Raw genomic sequence first — 26,255 nt, forward strand, 5'->3', positions numbered from 1 at the left:
ATTGCCCTGCACGCACTAGATGAGCTCTGAACTGGCCCTGTTGAGATCCGCTATCGCTATAATTTTATAGGTATTAAAAAGAAACTTTACACATCTTCATAATCATAGCGGACCTCCAACCTATTTAAATCTAAACAACCTAGCCTTATTTATTAACCTACTTAATCTATCTCGCTTCCTTCAGTTTTGAGACGAAAACCAGAAAATCATGAATTTCCACTAAAATCTTAATATGTGAAATCCAAAGTACTGTTTTTATTAAATAATTATGAAAGATGAATCTAAATATAAATTTTGAAGTCTCTAGCTCTGTTCTGTTGTGCCAATGATTTTTCCAGAAAAACGTCCAAATCTCGGAAATGGCTGAAGTTATCGAACTGATATTTAACACACATTAATTTAATATTATTTCTGACATGCTAGAAAAGTTTTAGTTCATTTGCTTGATTTTTAAGGTATTGTGCAACATTTATGACGTCAGAGCTAGTTACAGCAGACTGGCTGACACTCAATGGAAACTGATGTGAATTTACTACAGCGTGAGTAGGCTGCTTCCCTACATCACCCTCTACTTAAATTTTTTGCTTATGAATGTTAATGAATGAAAAAAAATTTAATTACAAAAAGGGAAGCAAGAGTACAGTTTAACTCCCTATGAAAATTCAAAATTGAAATATAAACCTGTAGAAACATTAAAGAAAACTGATTACCTAAATTAATTATTTAAATTGTAGGCATGTTCACTGCCTTTTAAACAATGTCATTACTCAAATTTTTAAAGCAAAGTCATGAAATATTTTGGCATACATATTGCCTTAGACAAACAAACACATACAAATTGAAAAATTATGAAAATCTTAGATCCATTAAATACATTAAATACATCTTTACATACACAAATTCAAAGAAAATAACATGACACATAAACAGATGATTATCTCTTAGCAGTCTTTTTTAAACCTGAAAGAAAAAGTTCACAAATAATTTTTACACACGTGGTTGTAGCCGCTTTGGCTGGCGTCCTACACTTCCATTCACAAGGGTAGAGGAGGGGAAGTTGCTATGGTGTGCGTCCTTCACGTTCTCTCTAAATTACATGGGGAAAGGGGAGGGGTCACTGTGAGTTGTGTCCAAGTCACTCCACGCTTTCACGCAGCTACCAGGCTGCCATTATCTGGTTTGTCCTGTAGAACAAACAAAAAGAGTGCCTCAGACTCTGTTCACTTAATATCTGTGGGTGGGTCACAATGAAATGGGGATATATACATTTTATCCTTCAACATTTTTCTGGAACAAAGTTAACAGAACCTTTTCAATTTTACTCTCGTGGTTACTTAACTGTCATAAAATCGTTAAACAAATGGCTCAAAACGCCTTTAGTCATGTACTAGAGAAAATCTATGCTCAAGGCATACAGTGATGAATCATATTTAATCTGAATTTATTATTTCTGGGCCGGAACACTGAACCAATGCTCGGTACATCCTTGATACATTTGCATTTTAAGCACTTAACTGACTCATCTTTGATTACTTTATTCTTAGAGATAGTATGAGTATGATTAGTGGTTGTTTTCTCAGCTTCTTTGTACATGTGAGTAACTTTTGGTAATAGTACAGTTTTGAGTGTTCAAAACACACTACGTTTAGTTGACTACAAAATCCACTTATTGGTCCTCTGCTGTTGTCAGTTCCACATCTGCAATTAGGTACTTACTTACTTTGAAGTGTATTTATGCTGAGTTAAAATAATGTTTCACGTCTGTCAGTATGTTATTTATTTATTTTGCTAGTGTATGTACTTATTTAACACTCACTCTATTAATATTTAAAGCATAGGATAGCACATTTATTTCATATTCATAGTGTATTGCAGCTGATTAGTTTGCTCACGTGGCAATCCATTTCCACTCAATCGGACGCTGAAACCACAGGTAGTCTCTTTCAGACCTACCACTAAACTGCATCAAATAATTATGGACGAGCGTAATGCTATATTCCTTAAACCTATAGGACACCATGAGCTGCTCTGTCTCATTTAACATAAGGGTACCTATGGTCGCATTCACGCCTCCAACTCATAACCTCAATACGTGTAGGTGTATCCTGTCACACACTACACTAAAATAATGGCCAGCTCCAACCTTATAAATACTTCAGGGACGTGTCCTTCACGTCTCAACCACAAACACTGTTCAATTCTATTATACTGCCTTTCCTTGCTACACAAGGTGAGTTTATCCTTACAACTTATCTGCATATATTTCATACCACTAAGCAATCTCTTTTACTATTTATTAGTCAGCTCTAAAGCATACACTAGGTCTCATTGACACTTCAGATCCTGCTTGTACATGAATTCGTACATCTTTTTAAATTACTGTTGGTGGACCATTTCCAATAAAAGAACACTTTGTAGTTACTATATTGCCAGGGTACTATACATAATTGTTACTCAAATACATTTGTATCTTAATTACGTCATACTTCCCTATTGTTTGTCACTATTAGGTTTGTCACATTAGGTATTTTTCTTCACTAATCGGTAGATAGAATGGTTGCATAACTCGTGGCTTGATAGCCATGACAGAAAATTTTCATGTCTGGAAAGAAAAGGTCGAAAATTTTAGTGGATAGGAAAGAGGAAGAATGAGTGAGACCTGAAAGGGAAAGAAGATCTCACACAGCTGGGACTGCACAGCTGCCACACTGTGTAGAGGTTACAGAACAACCTCCTCCCTACAGCATTCATTAGCTTAATGCTGTATTGATAATTATACTGGAAAATTTAGTATTTGGAAAGAAAATGTCGAAATTTTTGAGGATAGGAAAGATGAAGAATGAGTGAGACCTGAAAGGGAAAGAAGATCTCACACAGCTGGGACTGCACAGCTGCCACACTGTGTAGAGGTTACAGAACAACCTCCTCCCTACAGCATTCATTAGTTTAATGCTGTAAAGAAGAGTTAGAAATTTTAGGTGGATAGAAAAGATGAAGAGTGAGTGAGACCTGAAAGGGAAAGATCTCACACAGCGGGGACTGCACAGTTGCCACACTGTGTAGAGGTTACAGAACAACCTCCTCCCTACAGCATTCATTGGCTACCTATGAATCTGCCAGGTCGATCTGAAAATACTTTATGATGCCTTTTTAGAACCTGTCTCAGTTCTTCCTTTTGATTGCCTGAAATCCTATCGATTTCCTGCAATTTAGCTTCTATTTTGTCTAAAATAATTGCTTCTTCTTCTTCTTCTGTGTTCAACTTATTGTTATTAAGATTAACATCCTCGTCCCAATACCTCCTGTTTTTCAGAACTCGTATAGGCAGCTCCCAAGTTTCATGATCAGTTACTACATGTTTATCACTAAAAGGTACTATAATTACTCCGGTTATTGGCAAGACCATTTTTAACTGGCTTCTTTCAAAGTCAACAACACTCTGATATTTCGACAAGAAATCTATGCCAATTAAAACCTCAATACTGAGATTGTTTACAATTAAACATGGATGATCAATTACATTACCATTTATGTTAAAGGGTAGCAAAGCTTCTTGCTTTACTGTTTTTGACACCTTGCCAGTAGCACCAATTATTCTTAGTCCTGATACCCTCATTACAGTAAGTTTGTCTTTACCAGGTAATGCATCAAAGAAGGACTGAGATATTGCACTCACCTCACTTCCACTGTCTAAGAGACAACGTACATTGATACCCAACATATTCACTATTATTATAGGGTGGCTTATTCTAGGTTGTACAGGTGGTTCCTCACATTCATCTAGTAGTTCCTTTTGGATTTGTCTCCAACTAAAGTGATCAACATCTGTCTTCATTACATTTAGGTCACAGTGTGTAGGGGTTTCCTGAATTACATTTTCAGCTGCCTTTTCCAGTCTGTCTATTAATTTTAAATCGAAACACCGCACGACTTCATTACATTTAGTTTGCTGAACATGACCCAAATTACTATAGTCTGAGCGATTCTGCGCCTCCAGACCGGGCATAACATTAGTTACAGCTAAACCACTTTCACCATTATCGTCGGTTTCCTTCTCAAGTGACAACTGGTCACAGCTACTGGGTTCATTGACCCCAAACAGCCTACCCTCTACATTCCTACTTATCTCCTGTCCTAAATCTATTAGTACATTATCAACATCCTGCACAGGCACTTTAGATAAGAGCACATCATCCTCATCGTAAATATAAGCATGAATTTCTTCTGCTTCTTCACCTGTCAATTCAGTATTTTGTAGCTCATCCCTACTGTTACACTGCTGCGCCTTCTCTTTCTCTTCCCACTTAGAAAGCGTTTCTAACACGGTATCTATCAAATACTGTGAGTGATCTAATATTTCTGTTGTATCCTTAGGTGCTACCGACATTTCATCCATCTGTTCAGTTTGAGTATTCTGATCTGTCTTACCCATTCCCTTAACTACTGGCTTAGGAAAAGTAACCGCCTGGTGAGCGCCAGTGTCCTCATAGACGGGAACTAGTTTTCCTGCCTAGGTCTACTACTGTTTCCTTTATTTTCATTATAGTTAGCTGGCATAGCCTTACTTTCCGTACTGTTGTTTACATGCATATTTCTGTTTGGAACAAAATTATTATCCCTTGGACGCCATTGTTGGTTCTGATAATTATTTCCCCAATTCCTATCTCTCTTAGGATGACGAACACCTACTGTTCTGATGTTTACATTGCCATTTTGCTCGTTCCTAAAATTACTATTATTATTATTGGCATTACGGTTATTACGTGCTTGCTCCTCATTGGCAGCAACACGTTCTACACGTTCCAAATATTCAATGAAACGATCCAGATTGTCTCTAGGGGCTGATATAATTCTAGTTTGCCAGTACCATGGCAGTTTGGTTTCCAGACCTAGTATAATCATTTCTGGTTTTAGCTTTTCCGCCAAATGTGACAAACGTGAAATCCATGACCTAGCAAACTCTTTAATAGATTCCTTGCCTGCATTGAAGCGTTTTCCACTCCAAAATTCTCTCAACACTTCATTTTGCTTATTGCTAGACCAATATTCATTAATAAAAGCTGTTTTAAATTCCGCTAAAGTTTTACATTTCAACATAACATCAGCTGACCAACGCATGGCGTCACCTGCTAAATGGCTTCTAATAAATGAGATTTTCTCTCGCTCAGACCAAGTTGGTGGAATCACATCTTCAAAATCGTTCCAGAAATCTAGCGGGTGGATATTTTTATCTGGATCGAACTGCAAGAACTGCCGACACCCGATAAAAGCAGCGTTTGCAGCTACAACTTGTTGTACACTACCATTACCAGAAGTTACTGAAGCTACTTTACTTTCAATGTTAGCAATGTTAGTACTGATATTTTCTACTTTCATTTCAACATTATCTACTCTTTGTACAATATGAGTAGTGTCAGTTTTGATTGCTTCTACTTCTGCTTGACATATGTTTACTTTTATATTAACATCTTTAAATCTATCTGAGCACAGTTCAGATTCTGCCTCGATCTTTTCTGTTAACTTGTGCTCCAGCTTCGCATCTTCCATTTGGAAGTCTTTGCGAACCTCAGCAACTTCGGATTTAACTGTTTTATACATTTCAGAAAACTGTTGAGCAACCTTTTTCTTAATATCCTCATGATTGCAATCAATTTTACAATTCAAACTGTCAAGATCCTTTTCAACTTATTGCAACCAGCCTTGAAGGTATCGTCCATTACCTCCAATCGTTTATTAAAACTAGTTTGGCTGGCCACAATTTCATACTTTAATTCAGCATTATTGGATTCTAATTTATTGTCCATTGCCTCAAACCGTTTATTAAAATTTGTTTGACTGGCCACCATTTCAGACTTTAATTCAGCATTGCTGGCAGCTATTGCTTGTAATATAACATTTAAATCAACAGCCCCAGCATCTTTGGGTTGCTCACGAGCTGGCTTTTTATCACACTCAGGTGACGAAAAACTAGCTCCAACACCAGAATTATCAAAACTAACTGAAACTTCTGATTGATTAGTCATATCTAACTTCTCCTTCTTAAACTCTACCATCTCTGATGACTGTTTCATTTTTAATTCATCAGAGAAACTATCATCCACTAAATTTATCATTTCTACTTTCCGCTTTACTACAGGAGTCTCTATTATTGAATCATTGCCCCTTCCCACACTACTGCCAGGAGACAATACTTCATATTTCACCTTAACATTACTACTTTCATGCATATTTACACTCGAACCGTTGTCTGGATTTACAGTTCCCTCAACAGACATAGGTTCTGATTTAAGTTTAACCTCAGTTTCTTTTGACGGTTCCATCGCCGACAGTCTTTTAGTGCAGGTTAGTAAAATTTTTAACAGTTTTTCACTTAACTTAGTTCCTTCTGCACGACGTATGGCGTTGCCGGCGCGGCGTACCAGGATTCCTGATGCGACGTGGCACGTTAAACTGCAGACGGCTCTCCGACGGCTGTTGTGTGTTAGCGTGGCCCGCAATTGCAGGCTCTGCGTCGGCTGCTCCAGCGGACGACTGCGGTGCGGCGAGACTGGCTTCTCGCGATGCCGGCAGCACCGCTAGACTCAGTGCCAGCTCCGTCAATCCAGATGCGTTGTTAATCCAATTGCGTCGTCCACATGCACACGTAACACATTCACTGTTCTATACTCAGTTGCGTGTCGCATTTCACTCGCGAATCCGAATAGTTAAAAATCACTTTCACTTAGTTGTTTCCCGGCCGATGCACCATATGTGGGGCGGCGGATGTATAAGTTTGTAACAATAATAAAAAATCTGATTGCTGGATATATGCTTGCGTGTTGAATCAGTTTCTAGCTTTTAGAATGTTGTTATTGCTGTCTTTTGCCGTTCTCAACACTGGCTCTCTATTTACTCCGTGACCCCCAGAAAGTGATTTAATAAAACTTGGAGCCAGTAAATAGATATCCTAGTGCCCACTTTGCCTGAGAATGTTCTTATAGCTGCAGCTTATAGCTCTGAGGAATTAGGAGATTGTCCGGGATTTCTAATCAAAAACGGTTTTCCAAAATATTTGAGTATATTCTGAAATTCACTAAGAAAAACCACAAGTATCCCTACAACCTAACTAACAGAGCAGTTCAGAGTCTAATGCGCTGATGCAACTATAAATGTCCGAATTAAATGTTAAAAGAATGCTCGCCATAATTTGATGAAAATATTTCATCAAACGCCACGCTAAATATTTGGTAGAATGTCTGTCCCGCGACGGCACGTGAAAATACGACAATACGCAAACTGAAGCTAGTTAATGAAAATCATTCCAGAATTAACACTTCACATGAAATGTTCTCATGGTTCCGCGTATCTCTAGTAACTTAATACGGCACCCGAGGCTGTTTGTAGCAGATACACTGATGCGACGCGACTACCGACACAGATGGCGTGTCATTCAGCGTCTGGAGAGAACTGGGGCCTTGCTTCCTCGCGCAGTGTTCTTATATATAAAGCCGCGGTGCGGACGGCTGAGGGAACGCCTGATCAAATCCGCTATCCCGACTAGCCGCTGGGCTAGTAACGCACCACTTCAAGTTACATAATAATTTATAGCTTCTTTGGCTGATGGCCGAAGAAGCTCTTAATTTAAACGTGCATTCAGCACGCAGGTAAGTATTGATAATAAAATTTTGACGTGGCTAAGTTAAATACTTTAGGCGAGAGAATTAATTTAATTGCCCTGCACGCACTAGATGAGCTCTGAACTGGCCCTGTTGAGATCCGCTATCGCTATAATTTTATAGGTATTAAAAAGAAACTTTACACATCTTCATAATCATAGCGGACCTCCAACCTATTTAAATCTAAACAACCTAGCCTTATTTATTAACCTACTTAATCTATCTCGCTTCCTTCAGTTTTGAGACGAAAACCAGAAAATCATGAATTTCCACTAAAATCTTAATATGTGAAATCCAAAGTACTGTTTTTATTAAATAATTATGAAAGATGAATCTAAATATAAATTTTGAAGTCTCTAGCTCTGTTCTGTTGCGCCAATGATTTTTCCAGAAAAACGTCCAAATCTCGGAAATGGCTGAAGTTATCGAACTGATATTTAACACACATTAATTTAATATTATTTCTGACATGCTAGAAAAGTTTTAGTTCATTTGCTTGATTTTTAAGGTATTGCGCAACATTTATGACGTCAGAGCTAGTTACAGCAGACTAGCTGACACTCAATGGAAACTGATGTGAATTTACTACAGCGTGAGTAGGCTGCTTCCCTACAGTGTGCTTGCTTGTGTGAATGAATGGTGTGTATTTCTATTTCTTTTTCTGATGAAGGTTGTGGCCAAAAGCTTATGTGTAAGTGTCTTAACTGTGCCTGTCTGCATTTTAACGTGCCATCTTTATGGTAATTAGCACTCTATCTTTTCCTACACTGCTGATATTCCAACCTGGAGTTTCCATTGTTTGAACTTACGGTCTACTGTTTTATGTTGCAGTGCACTTCTACAAGTGTAATACACAAATGTTGCCTTAGGAAAGAGTCACAATAACATCCATGTCTACCGTTTGCTATTTTTTACGAAATAGCACATCACACTCGAAATTTAACTTAGCCAATGAAATAAGTTTGAAGATTTATTGTGTGTAAGAGACACGAGGGCCCACTGTGTGGGAAATGTGGGAAGTTCTGTGCAGAGATGGAGTTATCCAGAGACGCAGTAAGTCTTGGGAGCTATACGGGTGTTTAAACATCGACACCTGCTGGGATGAGGGGCCACTTACTCTGAGGTGGCGCTGTGCCAGCAACGAGCTCAACCCATTGATTAGCACCACAGATGACAATGAGCAACCAGCTGCTTCTCTGTGCAGAGATATAAAATTTATCGATTTTGGACATCTTTTGACAATCTGTCACATGGAGAACAATGTTTACTCTGGCAATTTTAACACTAATCTAGTGTTCTGCAACATATTAATGTGAAATGTTATCTATGATGTTGAAGCGTGTAAGTTAAACTGATATCTGAGAATTTGTTGTTTTTGTGGCATTATCTGGAAAATGGCCTCTCTTGCAGCTCCAAGCATAAATGTCAAGTGAAGAAGAATGATTAGCACAGCACACTGGAACCGAGTAGGGATCCGGTTTACTGCTCGGCCACTAAATTAGCATATCGTGAGTACACCAGAAGAGACGCTGTACACACTTGCATATACTACATACACAAGTACAAGCATCGATCAAGCTACTGCGAAACTGCACTCTGTGTGACTCATCACTACATCAGAATACTGTAAATGTGGCGATTCCAATTTCTTAAGGTCTCTTCCTGTTTGTTTTCATCAGTAGGATCTTATTTTTCAAGTATGTGGGAATCCAATGAGCTGCCTGTTTGGATACATTCTTTCTGTATGTCCCACAAGTTGGATTCCTTGGAGACACATTGTAACAAGAGCTTTTAGGAATTTGCCTGGAGATTTCACACTGGGTTCTGTGTGATGTATCCCATCCTTTATTCTTGGACCTAAGATTTTTACTACAATTTTACATTCTTCTAATTCAGTTTGCTGTTTTCATGTCTTGTGCTGGACAAAGAGTCTCTCTCATGCATAAAGAAATTCTAATTTGATCACTGTTGTACAATGTTAGATTTTAGAGTTCCAGGAAAAATACTTTTAGTTAACTGAGAGACAGTTTGTACTTTCCGAAGTCTGGATTCTATGGCCTTCTTTTCATTATGATGTTCAGTGGTCTTTTTCACCAAATTATTTAAACTATTTAACACCGAATACTATGTCATTGCCTATATAAGTTCACCCAGTGCCATTTTGGTATCAGCCAAGAATTTTTTCTCCAGGTGAAATTAGTAGTCCAATTTTCCTAGCTTGCTCCCTTAATATTTCAAATTGCTTTAGCATATCAGTGATGTCTTTGTCAATTAGTATTATGTCATCGGTATAGGTTACACAATATAATTCTATCTTTAAGTTTACGTTCTAGTCAGTGTAATAGTGCACCTGCTCTTCTCCATTATCTTACAATTTTCTTAGGGGCATAGTTGAATAGCAATGTGATATGCCATCCCATTTTCATATTCTTATGTCTGTCTTAAATTACACTGCTTGAAAAAAAGTGAGACACTCAGAAGGTGGGGAGAAAACAAATTGAAACATAGCTAATTTAGAGGGTATGTGATGTTATTTCAGTGATAACAAAACAGAGTCAAATTTACACAGAACTTATCAGTTTGAGCCCACTTATCAATACAGCAATGCACCCTGTCTGGCCTGGACAGTGCGGGAGGATGTCGTAAAGCTGCTGCATACCCTCCTGAGAAAGGTGATCCACAACTGTTGTAACTGGACATTGCAATCATGGATACAGGCAGTGGGATGGAGTTGACGTCCATGTTGGTCCCATAATGTTATATCAGGGACAGATATGGGGATTTTGCTGGCCACAGGAGTATATCAACATCACACAGACAATTTAAAGAGACACATACTACATGTGGACAAGCACCGGCCTGTTGAAAAATAGCACCACAATACTATTACACACTGCTGTACCATCAGAGTTCCCACGGCCATTACAAGCCGTGACCTGAAGTCATACCCAATGGCTCCCCACACCATGGGATTCCTTTGTGACCCACCCCCCCCAAAATGTGGAAGAATGGGACCTCTCCCCATCTCCCCGGGTCACTGTCAAACTTCTCCACGATAGTCATTTGGAGCAGTGCAGGACTGGGACTCATCAGTGAACATAATGTGACGCCATTCATTAGCAGTCCGTACTTCTTGATCATGGCACCACTTCACATGCAGTCATTTGCTTGGGTGTTAATGGCAGCCTATGCGCAGGACGGCAATTCCATAGTCTGGCTGCTCCTAGCTGTATGACACAGCATGTTGCAAGGAGACTATTACAGTGAACTCCTGTTTATCCGAAATGATCAGGACGGTGGTCAGTTCCGATAACGAAAATTCCAGATAAATCAAAGTCCCCCTGTTTTCACATGTGAACACTCCAAATTGCGTCAATATTGCGAAATACGATCGTAAAACGTGCGTAGGGTATGTAAAACATTACTGATATGGTTGCAAATAACCCTACACTTTTTTACTGAAAAAATTGTGTTGACATGTTAAAAAGGCACCAAACTATGATTGAAAACTCAAAGTTTTTAAATACTGTATAACAAAGCTCGTTTATTTTGCATTCTTACAGAAAAAATCTCCCTTATTTGGCAGCAGGAAAAAACAGGAGTTTTAATTTTATTACCTACTCTTTTGAATAAAAAATAAACTACTGAACAAAATTATGAAACAAATCTAGAGATTACTCAAAGGAACGAAATGTCTGTCCAGAGGAACTTTCAAGAAAAGTAAAAAAAAAAAAAAAAAAAAAAAACTTTTTAAGTTATGGACATAGAAGTTCTAGGATGCTTCATTAGAGTTTATTTTTTGGTAACGAAGTCACGAATGCCTTTTTTTCTTTTTTTTTTTCGCTTGAGAAACTATTGCTGCAACAATACATCTCCAACGTTGAAATCAAACTATTTCAGGATAAATCGTCTCCTCCTGTTCGCTGATGTACTCCAGGGCAGTTTGGATCACTTCGTAACAGAATGTGTGAGGAATATTTTTCTCTGATTCATCATCAGAAACATAGTCTTCTAACGCTTTATGATCGGTCACAATTTGGACGATTTCATCCTCAGTCACATGAAAAAATGCCATTTTCCATCCACTCTTCAATGTCTTCGAAGTGTGTGTCTTTACAACCAGCTTCTCCAGTAAATTCACCAAAATTATGTCAGCTTGAGTTTCGGTGTTGTCTCCTCCTTCCCACCACTTAGGTTGCCTTACGATCTAAGAGTTTTTCCAGGACCTAACAAGAGGAACTGGAGGAATTAGATTCCAAGCTTCAGCAATCAATGAATGACACTTAAAACATCAATTTTTTTAAGAGCTTCCACAAAATCATCTGCAGCATCAATCACACCTATTAAGTATTCCAGCATCTTGTGTCTGTAATGTTTTTCCATCGCCTCAAGAATACCTTGGTCCATCGGTTGACATAGAGATGTGACATTTTGTGGAAGAAATACAACTTTGATATCCCCATCTTGCAGATCACCTGGGTGAGAAGGAGCATTGTCCACAAGAAGTAGCGCTTTTCAAGGAAGTCCTTTTCCTTCCATGTAATTTACTACAGCTGAAACAAACTCTGCCTGGAACCACTCTCTGAAGATGGCACGGCACTGTTCATACATGCCTTAAGACTGATTCGTGTACCTCAGTGGGAAAGCTGGTTGGTTGGTGTCTAAATGCTCTTGGTGTTTTGGATTTGCCAATTAAAGTAAGACACAGTTTATGATTGCCAGTGGCATTACTGCAAGCGAGGACAGTAAATCTTTCTTTGATTTTTTTTGTATCTGGAAGCCATTTCTTCTTCTTTAGAGGCAAGGGTTTTCGTTGGCAGCATTTTGTAATTCAACCCAGTTTCATCACATTTGTAAAGTTGATTGTCAGTATAACCTCCTTTGTCAATGATTGTGTGCAGTTTCTTCTTAAAATCAGCATAGCAGCTTCATCCCCAGATAATGATTTGGCACTGATGGCAATTTCATGGATGCCATGCTGCTTCTTGAAATGATCCTGCCAGCCATTACTTCCGAGGAATTCTTGCTTCTTTCCTTCTATCAGCTCATTAGCTCATTTTGACAAATTAGAGGACCTGAAACTGACACACCTTTGGCTCTTATTTATTCGTGCCACAAAAATAATGCCTCTTCTAACTGAGGATGTGCACCTTTTCTCATTGTTTTTCAAGATTTCACTGCGCTGCCCAATGCTTGGATGGAACAAAAATTTTTCAATTCCTGATCGATTTGTCTTCCGATCAGTAATTGTACTCCTACTCTGCAGCAACTTTTGTGGGTGGCTCACCAGCATCAATTCTCTGCAAAGTGTGATGCTCTTTTTCCAACAAGATCACATTCATTTTATGTTATGTGCCCTTAGTCACGTTCAGTGTTCTTTTTACAGACACTCGACTGAGTCCTTTATGGTTTTTGGCCCCTTTTATCTCTGGACACTTTAAGGCACATAGTGGGAGCACAAAACCTCAAATCAGACACACACAAATGCACAACTTGACAACACTCGAGATGCACTAGACAAACTTTTGATTTTTGAAACCAGGCTGTGGCAGCCATCAAATGAAAGCATTCGATACATCTATGCCATTTCCTCTGTTCTACCCAAGCCCACGTGGCAACACAACAGGGTGTTGTACATTCACTGTTAAACACTCAGCTTTGATGTACCGACAACAAGTGGAAAGAGTTAGGCGGCGCACTCTAATTGTCAGTTTCGACAGGCCTACGTTGCGCTCCATAGAACAATACTGTATGTACTGTACTTCCAAGGAGTTCCAATAGATGGCAGTGGCATGAAACCATGCAATACGAATAAGAAACGCACTAGAGCTTCAACCAACACACGCACGAATTGACGATACTTGGACTTTTGACACGCACCAGTGCACTGATTAGCAGTAGATTGCCAAAAAACACCAGCAAATGCTTGGCTCCAGGTGCACGCAAATTGAAACTTGTCAAGTGTCAATCTAGCTAGCCAAAAGTGTAGCTGCACAAGAGTTTACTGTACTTGTTCTCAGATGGCAGTCACAGACGTGAACAGGTTACAATGTACTCAGTACACTACACAGTGATGCTCCCTTGTAGTGGTCTGATGTAGTCAACTGGAACATTGATGATGAGTAAGCCCTTACTTTCCAACATCAGGCCACTGTCAGATCCAAATACTCCAAAAATACAGATGTTGCAAGGTTTAACCAGGGGACCAAATGGACATCCACAATGAGGTTTCTTTCAAACTCTCATCAGATAATGCTGTCTCACACCAATATGCAGCACCTTCATATCCTCCAGAGTGATGATTCAACATCTGACGCTATTCACATCCCTTATATACCACACGATGCTTGCTAAACAGCAATAAAAAAAAAGAACACTAATGAATAATGAAGGAAAAGACAGACTGTTACTTACCATAAAGAAGATACCTTAGGCTGCAGATGGGAAGAATTAAAAGACACTTACATAAAGCTTTCAGCCACAGCCTTCATCAGTAAGTAGTAATCTGTCTTTTCCAACATTGTTGATATTCCTACTGGAGTTTCCATTGTTTCAAGGACACTGATGCTTTTCTGTGAGTGTTTGCTTTATGATGTTTTCTGCATTTTAGCTTTTTTTTAAAAAAGAAAAAAAAAGAAAGAAAGAAAGAAAAAAAAAAAAGATTTGTTGCTGGAAAACTTCTGAAGTCCAATAAAGGAGTTACAACAGCCATATATGGTTATCTGGTGGACCTTGCAGAACCAAATTCTAGGGCTGAAATATACTGTTGACCAATGGGCATTAATCAGAATGAATACTAAATAAAAAATTAAATTCAAGTTTACACAAAAAACACAGGTTCTATCACTGTTGCTTTTCATTCTATTTTGCTCTTATGTTTGCTATGACTTGTTAAGCAGAAATTTTCTTTCTATCTACAGAGTTACATTTGCTGTAATGTATCTTACCTCCATGTTGTTTCTTCTTTCTTCTCACTGCTGCCCCAATCATGGAAAGCAAGTCATCCTCACTGCATTTGCTTCGTATTGCATCTCTGAAACAACAGTTAAAACACCCGTTAAACAGTACCAGGCAATTACCACACAGTGAAATGTTGGTACACTAAAAAGGAAGAAAAACTTTGCAGAAATCTTCAACAGTAATCTTGTAGTCTGCAGTAGGCAACAGCAGGATAACAAACCCACTGGACAAGAATGGGAAAGTCATGATAGAAGTTACTTTTATTTTTATAAATAAACAGGTATCTTACACAAATGCTCAAGAGTATACATAGGATCTCGGGCTGAAGAGGTGGAGCAGAAACTGACATTAGTTTTGTTGAAGAGGGAGTACTGGAACACAGCACAATTTCTTGCAAAATGAAGCCAAATTTATTGATAAACTCTTAATTAATTGCCAAGCTCACTAATGTGACCATTTTATAACAGGTACTTACTGCTTGGAGTATATGTGACTTTTCAGGCTTGCCTAATAGATCTGTTGCAAAAACACTTTGGGTTCCCCACCAGATAACATTATGCAAGTCCCTCCCTCAATATTTCAGTGACACAACGTTTTGGCATCTTCAGGTGGTGGTGATTTCCACCATCACTGCTGCAAGATGCAACTGGCAATTTCCACGTGACAGCTTTGAAATTTATCATGTGGATGACTATGACCATCATATTTAGAATTCAGAGGATTTCATAGAATACCTGAAGATGCTTAAACTAGAACTTTCAGATCTTTTAGTTAGCTCAAATGTTATATCATTACTTACAAAAGTGCCCCTGCAGCCCTCATTAGAGGTTATTAGCAGCAAGTTTGAGAAAGAAATTGTGATGCTGTTTAAACATGTGCATACCTCATCCTATTTCTTATGTAACACCAACTACTTTAATCAAGTGGACAGTGTTCCCATGGGAGATCCTCTATTTCCCTTAGTAAATATCCAACATTCCTCCTTCTGGCAGAATGCTGAAGAGACATTTGTGGTGTGGCCCACATAATACAGACACTACCTATGTCCCTGCAGCATTTGCACTCGCTCCATCTGAATATTCAGTTCACTGTGGAAGTACAAAAAGATAGCAGCTTACCATTCCTGGATGTCACGGTTAGAAGAAAAGCTGACATAGCACTGGGGCTTAGTCTCTACTGCAAACTGATACACGCAGAGTTATATTTGAGGTCCAAAAGTTGCCGTCACCCTGCACAATGTGGTAGTGTCTTACACTCCCTGGCACATAGAGCACACGTGATTTCAGATACCGACAGTCTGCCTGGTGAACTGTAACACCTAAGAACAGTGTTCCAGCAGAATGTTTATTCTTGTAAACAGATTTGCAATGTGTTCTGAGCAAAGCAAGTTCAGTGTAGGGATGTAAATGAAGATACTTAGACAAGCACTGCAAATGGCTTTCTTGCCATATTTCAGTGGCATGTTTTCAAAATTAAAAGAATCGCTAAGAGAAACAGAATCAAGTGTGTTTTTCGTCTACCAGCAAAACTAAGGAATCGTTTGTGTTCAGTTAAAGACAATTTTGACCTCAGAAAACACAGATCATATATAAGATCTGATGCCATTATGGGAAACCTTATATAGGGCAGACACCTCACATTGTGCAAGAACACTGTGTTCAACAGCGCTGACAAAAATGCCACCCAGTAAATTAATGGTAGCAGAGCACTGCCTGAATACAGGGCACCACACGTTTCCCAAGAGGACTGAAATTGTATCCTCAGCATCATCACTCTACGACTGTGTTTTTAAGAATGAGGCATGTATCCATACGGTGGGCAATCTTACCAACAGGAATATGGAATTTTGACTAAGCACTGCCCAGAATCCAGCACTGACTGCCATGAAATTAAAACAGTAGAAACCAGATCCTCCGATGTATGACCTGATGCAGTACCTTGCAGAGAGTTAATTCAGCTCTTAACCACACGAGTGTCCAGAAGTGCAGTCATTGCCCACAACACATAAGCAGAAGGCTACTATGAATGGCATTTCCATCCAACTGGGAGTGCCTGTCCACACATTCGTACTCCTGCTTCTAGCCTGACAAATTTCAATTCTGCTGTGCGAATATCACCAGCCACATCTTGCAGCAGTGATGACAGGACCCACCACTACCTGAAGATGACGAACAGTTGTGTTGGTGAAATATTGTGAGGCTTGGACAAAGTTATTCAGTGGCAAATCTGAGAAGATTTGTATACACTATTTTTCTGTGACGCAGGTAATGTGCAGCAAAATGTGATAACTTTCTGCATTTTCCTTTTTGTACATTTCAAAATACCCCAAAAATTGGTGAGAAACACTGAACATATGACATAACCAGATGACACACCCCACAGCATGTGCAGCAGTCGGGGTTGAGTGTAAATGAATGATTGAGCAGTGCAATACTTTCATTTGAGTAAACAGAGCAAATTTCGAAAACATTTTGTAAATATGATCTGTTGTAAATGTAGATGTTAAAAATTATTGTCCCTGCTGTAATCAAGCAAAAGCAGTTCTGATTTTGTGTTTATTGCTTCTGTCCCTTCTCTTGTTAGTAAAGAAAACATAGGTCATTTAATGGCGATGATGCTATTCTGAAGTTTATACTCATCTACTTGTTATGCAATATGGTAGGTTTTCATTGTACTGTACTTTGCAAGAAATCAAGGAAACTGCAAGACCGGTAAATAAAATAATAAACTTCTATATATAAAAATAAAGATGAGGTGACTTACCGAACGAAAGCGCTGGCAGGTCGATAGACACACAAACAAACACAAACATACACACAAAATTCAAGCTTTCGCAACAAACTGTTGCCTCATCAGGAAAGAGGGAAGGAGAGGGGAAGACGAAAGGAAGTGGGTTTTAAGGGAGAGGGTAAGGAGTCATTCCAATCCCGGGAGTGGAAAGACTTACCTTAAGGGGAAAAAAGGACAGGTATACACTCGCACACACGCACATACCCATCCACACATAAAGACACAAGCAGACATATATATATCTGCTTGTGTCTGTATGTGTGGATGGATATGTGCGTGTGTGCGAGTGTATACCTGTCCTTTTTCCCCCTAAGGTAAGTCTTTCCGCTCCCGGGATTGGAATTTTACTATCATTACTTCTTTTTTTTTTTTTTTTTTTTTTTTTTTTTTTTTTTTTACCACACATATTCCACACGGTTCATGCTCACTCCTTCAATGATACTGCCCATCCTTCTCTAGTGTGTGAGTTGTCCCTGCTTTCCTGCGTGTTTGTTGGTTTAAACACCCTTGTTTCAAAAGAGAGTGACAGCTTAGATACAGTCTTGTCAACATTTTGTATTTTTATTTAGCAATTATTGTTTGAGCCTTATAGGTGAATGTCACAAGATATTGTCAACCACTGCATTCACTAGATGGGAATGGGGTTCATGGGGTTCATTTTTTAAGTTGCTGTTATCTTTTTCATCCTATCTTGGACTAGCTTTTCCATACTCCCACTCTATTTTACGTAGCCAAACAGTTATCCGCCCTTGCAAACTTGCTCCTTTACTACCAAGTCAACTAATACTGGGCAGCATAACAGAAGTTCCAATATCCAGTCTTTCACCACAATTCACCTACACACACTTTTCACTCACTGATTTTCTTTTTTCAATGTCATAAATATTTTGCTTTCACAGGCTGCTGTGCTTTGAACATAAAATTGTAGGAACATCTGCCTCACATGTCTTTTTTTTTTTTTTTTAATTAAAGAATATGTTCCTTGCTTACTCCTATTTGCTTCTGATACATTTCCATTCTCACTTTTATTTTGTTTTGATCCATTTCTTTTTTCTTTGATAGACAAGTCAAACAACAATGGCAATATGTTGCAGCCCCCTGTGTTTCACCCTACTTACTATGAACTTACTTTTCTTAGCTTCCAATTTTATTAGTCATTTGGTTTTTAAGATACTTAAATTAATTGTTTGACCCTGTATTTTTATATCTTATTTTACCTTCAGTTGATAAAGGATTTCTGGTATGCTCACAAAGAGAGAGCTGATTCTTCCCACCCCTCACCCCCCTTACCATGTCCTGAAACAAACTTATCGCCAAGTCTTAGTCTAGTCATCAATTTAAAAGTGTCAGTTGTTGGTCCCATTGTCTAATAATTTGTACATTTATACACATGAAGTTCCAATTTTTATTTGGAACATATAGACTCTGATAATCATGAATCACAGTTGAAATGGCTCTGGGCACTATGGGACTTAACATCTGAGCCAAGGCAGGATTCAAACCTGCGACCGTAGCAGTCGCGCAGTTCTGGACTGAAGCACCTAGAACCGCTCGGCAACGGTGGCTGGCGAATCATAGTTACCATCACATGGACAGAAATACTGTGTTAACTTTAATACAACACAGGGACATAGCCAAAAATGTCTTTACATAATTTCCAGTTCTGATTACTTTCCTTTAATTTAATCTCACAAATAGGTTAGTGTAACATGATGCTGACAGAGGCAAATTATATATACTCACAAATTATTTAGCTAGAGGTATCTGGTTTGTATGTCTGGGAGGGAGGAGGGTGCAAGCTGAAAACTTCAAGAAAAGATTACTCATTTCATACCTGCTGGATTTAACTGCAGTTTATCTCTTCCATATACCAACCACATACCTAATGTGCATGGCAAACAGTTTGAAAGTATTATTCTATACTCAGCATTTGGAAATATCAGTTCCTTCATGAGAGAGGAAAGAGGGATAAGTTTCTGAAGGTCTCAAAGGTCACTCGGACTCCGTGACTAATGTGAGGACAAGAGGAACGAATGTGTCTATAAGAAGTTTTGGAATTTCACCTCCTGAAGGTAAAATACTGATCACTCTGTCAGTCTTCTAGTAATTTTATGGTTTCCTCGCATGAATTTTCACTTGGACATGATTATTCTATGTTTCATCACTCACCTGAGAGATATCTCTGAATACCCAAAGAGACACACCTCCAAATTGCCATCAGCTGTTATCTGTAAACGGTTGCACGTGCCACAGAAGTGTTCACTCATTGAGGTTATAAATCCCACACGTCCCTTGAAGCCCGGGACATGGTATGCCTGCAAAAAGAAATTGGAAGAAAATAGCTACTGCTGTTGTGTAAATACTATAAATGTGTTGCTCACCAAGTGGAGGAAGGAGAAAATGTGCATTAAGGGGAGTTTGAACGCCCTATCCTGACAATGTTAAATTTGGTGACTTAACTTCCCCGTATTTCAGGAACAACTGTAGCCATTGACAAGAAACTTTTACAGGACATTAAACTATATGTTCTGAGTCTTACAATAATTGCATTTCAGCCACTGCTTTTGGAAATGCAATTTTTTAATTACACAGTTAAAATTTTGTGTACTTTTTTGTATGTTATTCTAAATAATTTTATTTATGCATAATATTATGTTCTTCTTTTAGTTCAGAAGACTCAGAATACGTATGTTATTACTCCCTGAAAATTTTAATTCGCTACTCGAAGTAGTTTCTGAGATTTAGGGAAAATGCAAGAGAAAATCTAAATTTTCAAGAAGAGTTTTTAAAGTTTTAATAGACTGTAACTCAATATATGCTTAACATTTTATTTTTAGTCACTCAGAAGCACCCTGCACCATACTGTATATCATCCTCTTGACCTTTTTTAAGTTTTTTCTTGTTTTCTTCTTTCTGGACTCCGTAGTGGCCAACTGTGCTGCATACAGTGCTTTACCATTGCAAACCTTGTCCATCCATTCAAATTCTCTGATGCAGTTTGCTCCAGAATTAATTCCCATATGTTGTAGCACTTTCACGCTACCAATGTTGCCATCATTAAAAGCAATAACAGCATGACTGACCCCCACTTTAGTGTCTTCATTACAAGAAAAACATTTTTTGGTCTACATCTACATCTACATCCATACTCCTCAAGCCACCTGACGGTGTAGGCTACCTTGAGTACCTCTATTAGTTCTCCCTTCTATTCCAGTCTCGTATTGTTCGTGGAAAGAAGGATTGTTGGTATGCCTATGTGCGGGCTCTAATCTCTCTCATTTTATTCTCATCGTCTCTTCGCGAGATATACGTAGGAGGGAGCAATATACTGCTTGACTCCTCGGTGAAGGTATGTTCTCGAAACTTCAACAAAAGCCCGTACAGAGCTACTGAGCGTCTCTCCCGCAGAGTCTTCCACTGGAGTTTATCTAACATCTCCGTAATGCTTTCATGATTACTAAATGATCCTATAACGAAGCATGCTGCTCTTTGTTGGATCTTCTCTATCTCTTCTATCAACCCTATCTGGTACGGATCCCACACTGCTGAGCAGTATTCAAACAGTGAGCGAACAAGTGTACTGTAACCTAATTCCTTTGTTTTCGGATTGCATTTCCTTAGGATTCTTCCAATGAACCTCAGTCTGGCATCTGATTTACCGACGATCAACTTTATATGATCATTCCATTTTAAATCACTCCTAATGCATACTCCCAGATAATTTATGGAATTAACTGCTTCCAATTGCTGACCTGTTATATTGTAGCTAAATGATATGGGATCTTTCTTTCTATGTATTCGCAGCACATTACACTTGTCTACATTGAGATTCAATTGCCATTCCCTGCACCATGCATCAATTCGCTGCAGATCATCCTGCATTTCAGTACAATTTACCATTGTTGCAACCACTTGATATACCACAGCATCATCCGCAAAAAGCCTCAGTGAACTTCCGATTTCATTCACAATGTCATTTATGTATATTGTGAATAGCAACAGTCCTACGACACTCCCCTGCAGTACACCTGAAATTACTCTTACTTCGGAAGACTTCTCTCCATTGAGAATGACATGCTGCATTCTGTTATCTAGCAACTCTTCAATCCAATCACATAATTGGTCTGACAGTCCATATGCTCTTAAATTGTTCATTAAACGATTGTGGGGAACTGTATCGAATGCCTTGCGGAAGTCAAGAAACACAGCATCTACCTGGGAACCCGTGTCTAAGGCCCTCTGAGTCTCGTGGACGAATAGCGCGAGCTGGGTTTCACACGATCGTCTTTTTCGAAACCCATGCTGATTCCTACAGAGTAGATTTCTAGTTTACAGAAAAGTCATAATACTCGAACATAATACATGTTCTAAAATTCTACAACTGATCGACGTTAGAGATATAGGTCTATAGTTCTGCACATATGTTCGACATCCCTTCTTGAAAACGGGGATGACCTGTGCCCTTTTCCAATTATTTGGAACGCTACGATCTTGTAGAGGCCTACGGTACACTGCTGCAATAATGGGGGCAAGTTCCTTCGCATACTCTGTGTAATATTGAACTGGTATCCCATCAGGTCCAGCGGCCTTTCCTCTTTTGAGTGATTTTAATTGTTTCTCTATCCCTCTGTCATCTATTTCAATATCTACCATTTTGTCATCTGTGCGACAATCTAGAGAAGGAACTACAGTGCAGTCTTCCTCTGTGAAACAGCTTTGGAAAAAGACATTTAGTATTTCGGCCTTTAGTCCATCATCCTCTGTTTCAGTACCTTTTTGGTCACAGAGTGTCTGGACATTTTGTTCTGATTCACCTACCGCTTTGACATAGGAGCAAAATTTCTTAGGATTTTCTGCCAAGTCAGTACATAGAACTTTACTTTCGAATTCATTTAACGCCTCTCGCATGGCCCTCCTCACATTACATTTCGCTTCGCGTAATTTTTGTTTGTCTGCAAGGTGTTGGCTATGTTTATGTTTGCTGTGAAGTTCCCTTTGCTTCCGCAGCAGTTTTCTAACTTGGTTGTTGTACCACGCTGGCTCTTTTCCATCTCTTACGATCTTGCTTGGCACATACTCATCTGACGCATATTGTACGATGGTTTTGAACTTTGTCCACTGATCCTCAACACTATCTGTACTTAAAACAAAACTTTTGTGTTGAGCCGTCAGGTACTCTGAAATCTGATTTTTGTCACTTTTGCTAACCAGAAAAATCTTCGTACCTTTTTTAATATTTCTATTTACGGCTGAAATCATCGATGCAGTAACCGTTTTATGATCACTGATTCCCTGTTCTGCGTTAACTGTTTCAAATAGTTCAGGTCTGTTTGTCACTAGAAGGTCTAATATGTTATCGCCACGAGTCGGTTCTCTGTTTAACTGCTCAAGGTAGTTTTCAGATAAAGCTCTTAAAAAATTTCACTGGATTCTTTGTCCCTGCCACCCGTTATGAAAGTTTGAGTCTCCCAGTCTATATCTGGCAAATTAAAATCTCCACCCAGAACTATAACATGTTGGGCAAATCTACTCGAAATATTTTCCAAATTATCCTTCAGATGCTCAGCCACAACAGCTGCTGAGCCAGGGGGCCTATAGAGACATCCCATTACCATGTCTGAGCCTGCTTTAACCGTGACCTTCACCTAAATTATTTCACATTTCGGATCTCCGTCAATTTCCTTCGATACTATTGCACTTCTTATTGCTTTAAACATGCCTCCCCCTTCACTGTCCAGCCTGTCTCTGCGGTATACACTCCAATCTGAGTTTAGAATTTCATTACTGTTTACATCTGGTTTCAGCCAACTTTCTGTCCCTAGTACTATGTGGGCATTGTGACCGCTTATTAATGAGAGCAGTTCTGGGACCTTTCTATAGACGCTCCTGCAGTTTACTATTAGCACATTAATATTGTTATTCCCTGTTGCATTTTGTCTACTCTTACCTTGCCGCATCTCAGGAGGTGTCTTGTCGGGCCTAGGGAGGGAATTCTCTAACCTAAAAAACCCACATGTGCACTCCACATATACTCCGCTACCCTTGTAGCCACTTCCTGCATGTAGTGCATGCGTGACCTATTCAGGGGGACCCTACATTTCTCCACCCGATAGCGGAGGTCGAGAAATTTGCACCCCAGATCTCCGTAGAATCGTCTGAGTCCCTGGTTTAAGCCTTCCACTCGGCTCCAAACCAGAGGATCACTATCGGTTCTGGGAACGATACTACAAATAGCTAGCTCAGATTCCACCCCGCGAGGCTTTCCGCCTTCACCAACTCCGCTAACCGCCTGAACGAACTGAGGATGACCTCTGAACCCAGACGGCAGGAGTCATTGGTGCCGACATGAGCAACAATTTGCAGTCGGGTGCACCCAGTGCTCTCTATCACTGCCGGCGCGGTCTCCTCCACATCTCGGATGAGACCCCCGGCAAGCAGACAGAGTGAACACTGACCTTCTTCCCCGACCTTTCCGCCATTTCCCTAAGCGGCTCCATCACCCGCCTAACGTTGGAGCTCCCAATAACTAATAAACCCCTCCCCCCATGTGCCTGCTCGGACCTTGCTGAAGGAGTGGCCACATGTCCACTCACAGGCAGAACGGGCGATGCCACACGGCCAGCCTCCACACTGACCCTCCACCTTGTGCGCCGCGAATGCCGCTGAACCCGCCACTCCCCTTGGGAAGAGGGTGGCACAACCGCGCCCGGTATCCGCAAAGATGTGTCGACAGCAGGGTCAGTGGGTGAAGCATGTAACACCTGGGGTGTACCATGCAACGCACCAGACTCACCACTGCCTGAAGACGGCTAACCGCGGCCATCAACACGTTCAGCTGTTTGCGAACAGTGGCCAGCTCCTCCTGTGTCCGTACACAGCAGTCTCACATCCTATCCATCTTAAGAAATCAATTTACTGTAGAGAGTTAATCAACTTATAACTAGACTGCTAATTCACTAAAGGCGGCTGATAGTTGACTAAACTGTGGTTACTAGACACTTCCTGTAGAAAACAATGAAAATAGCACTACCTGTCTCTGGACTGTATTGAAAACAAACACTAGCACTACTGGTACTATGGCTGACTAAACGGACTTTCTCTGACTGTATTCAAAACAAACACAAAATCTATGGAACACTATTACTAGCACTCGACAATTAAAGCTTCCTAAAAGCAAAAACACACGGAAGAAGAAGTTACAAGTAAGAAAAATAGAGTTAATACTTAAATCAGCATAGTTCGCTGCACAGCAGACGTGACGCAGACAGCAGTTACGACGACACTGACGCTATAAGATTATTGAACGACTCATTGGGATTTTGAGTCTGACAATGCAGACACTTCTTCAATAATTCAGGATTGCCAGGTCTCTGTAAACAGGTTTTATGATATCCACAACTGCTGCTGGGATATAATGTTTATGGCTGTATGACCTGTTTGAGTACTGGGCATTGCGGTAATTGCACCATGAACCAGATCCAGGAGGGCATGACCAACACATTCCAGTTCTGTGATAAGCTTGTCACCATAAGGCTGAGTGGCTACTACACTGTTATATGCATTTGAGTCTGCACAACCTAAGAACTTAGTGTAACACACTCCCCTTTAGTTTACAGATCGATTATAAATTTCAACAGCTGCACAGGCCTCCGTACGACTAGTTGTCCTTCATAATTTCTGTCACAGATATGCCCTTCTTCATTCCCTGATTTATACTTATAAGAATGTTTGGTTAAAATCTGGAAATCTATTAGCTTTCCAGTATCCACCACTGGTCACTGTAGCAACAGAATTCTTAGAACTTCAGCTGCGCTTCTACCAAGTGCCCCAAAAGCTACTGATATGTCAATCATACCATCGTTTATTTCAGCAGCTTCATTTGCAGCACCCTTAATTGACTCACATGCAGTGGATTTCACAGCAGCTCCAATAAATCCTGCATACTTGTCCATTTTACAAAGTGGGCGTGGCATATACATCACGACACACATTGTTTCTGCTGCAGTGTGTCCTTTGCCAATAGCTCTCAATCCATAAAACCACCTAACATTTATTTCAAAATAATTATCTTTACACTTATCAGAACTCCAAAATGAATGAGTATATTTACAACTGGCAGAATTAATGATAAGTTTCCTGGCTAGTCCATTTGATACCTCAATGTCTTCATGTAAACTAACTGGCCCTCCACATACATACAGCACACACATTCACATAACACCCCTGTTACGATGTGTAGATGTATCAGAATATAACCTAACCTACCATTTACATGAGTTTTGTTTTGAGATAACTGTGTTATCACTATGTTTTATTTTAATCTTCGAAGCACTAATGGGTGTTTCTCTAGATACTCATGAGTTTGCGAGTATTTCATTGTCTGTAACTTCACACACCACATGCTGAACACAATGTTTCTCTTTATTCAAAAATTTATTACCATGAAACCCACATTTCTTAAAAACACTTCATTTTGGAGTCATACTTTTTGAGAGATTTACCAGTCTATTCGTCACTATTCCTCAGAAAAATGTTAACACTTCGATGTACAAAGCATGTTTATACTATGAAAAGATACGATACTATTTTTGACAGTGCTACCAATACAAACACATAATTTAACCTTTATAACACAGCAATCCACAGCTTTCTACAGGGTGGTCCATTGATAGTGACCGGGCCAAATATCTCACATAATAAGCATCAAATGAAAAAACTACAAAGAACGAAATTCGTCTAGCTTGAAGGGAGAAACCAGATGGCGCTATGGTTGGCCTGGTAGATGGCACTGCCATGGGTCAAACTCATATCAACTGCATTTTTTTAAAATAGGAACCCCCATTTTTATTA

The 26,255-nt window shown here is 39.5% G+C and overlaps 1 protein-coding gene across 1 annotated transcript in view; it reads right to left on the bottom strand.

Annotated features, from left to right (window-relative positions):
• LOC124580702 (molybdenum cofactor biosynthesis protein 1-like) overlaps nt 1-26,255 on the bottom strand; it is a 67,721-nt gene that overhangs the window by 16,749 nt on the left and 24,717 nt on the right. Inside the window, exons 5-6 of the mRNA XM_047131280.1 lie at nt 19,575-19,720; nt 14,603-14,688 (exon numbers count right to left, since the gene is read on the bottom strand). Coding sequence (XP_046987236.1) covers nt 14,603-14,688; nt 19,575-19,720 — 232 coding nt within the window. The remainder of the gene's footprint in view (nt 1-14,602; nt 14,689-19,574; nt 19,721-26,255) is intronic.

This window comes from Schistocerca americana, unplaced genomic scaffold (genome assembly GCF_021461395.2).
Source record: "Schistocerca americana isolate TAMUIC-IGC-003095 unplaced genomic scaffold, iqSchAmer2.1 HiC_scaffold_35, whole genome shotgun sequence".
NCBI lineage: Eukaryota > Metazoa > Arthropoda > Insecta > Orthoptera > Acrididae > Schistocerca > Schistocerca americana.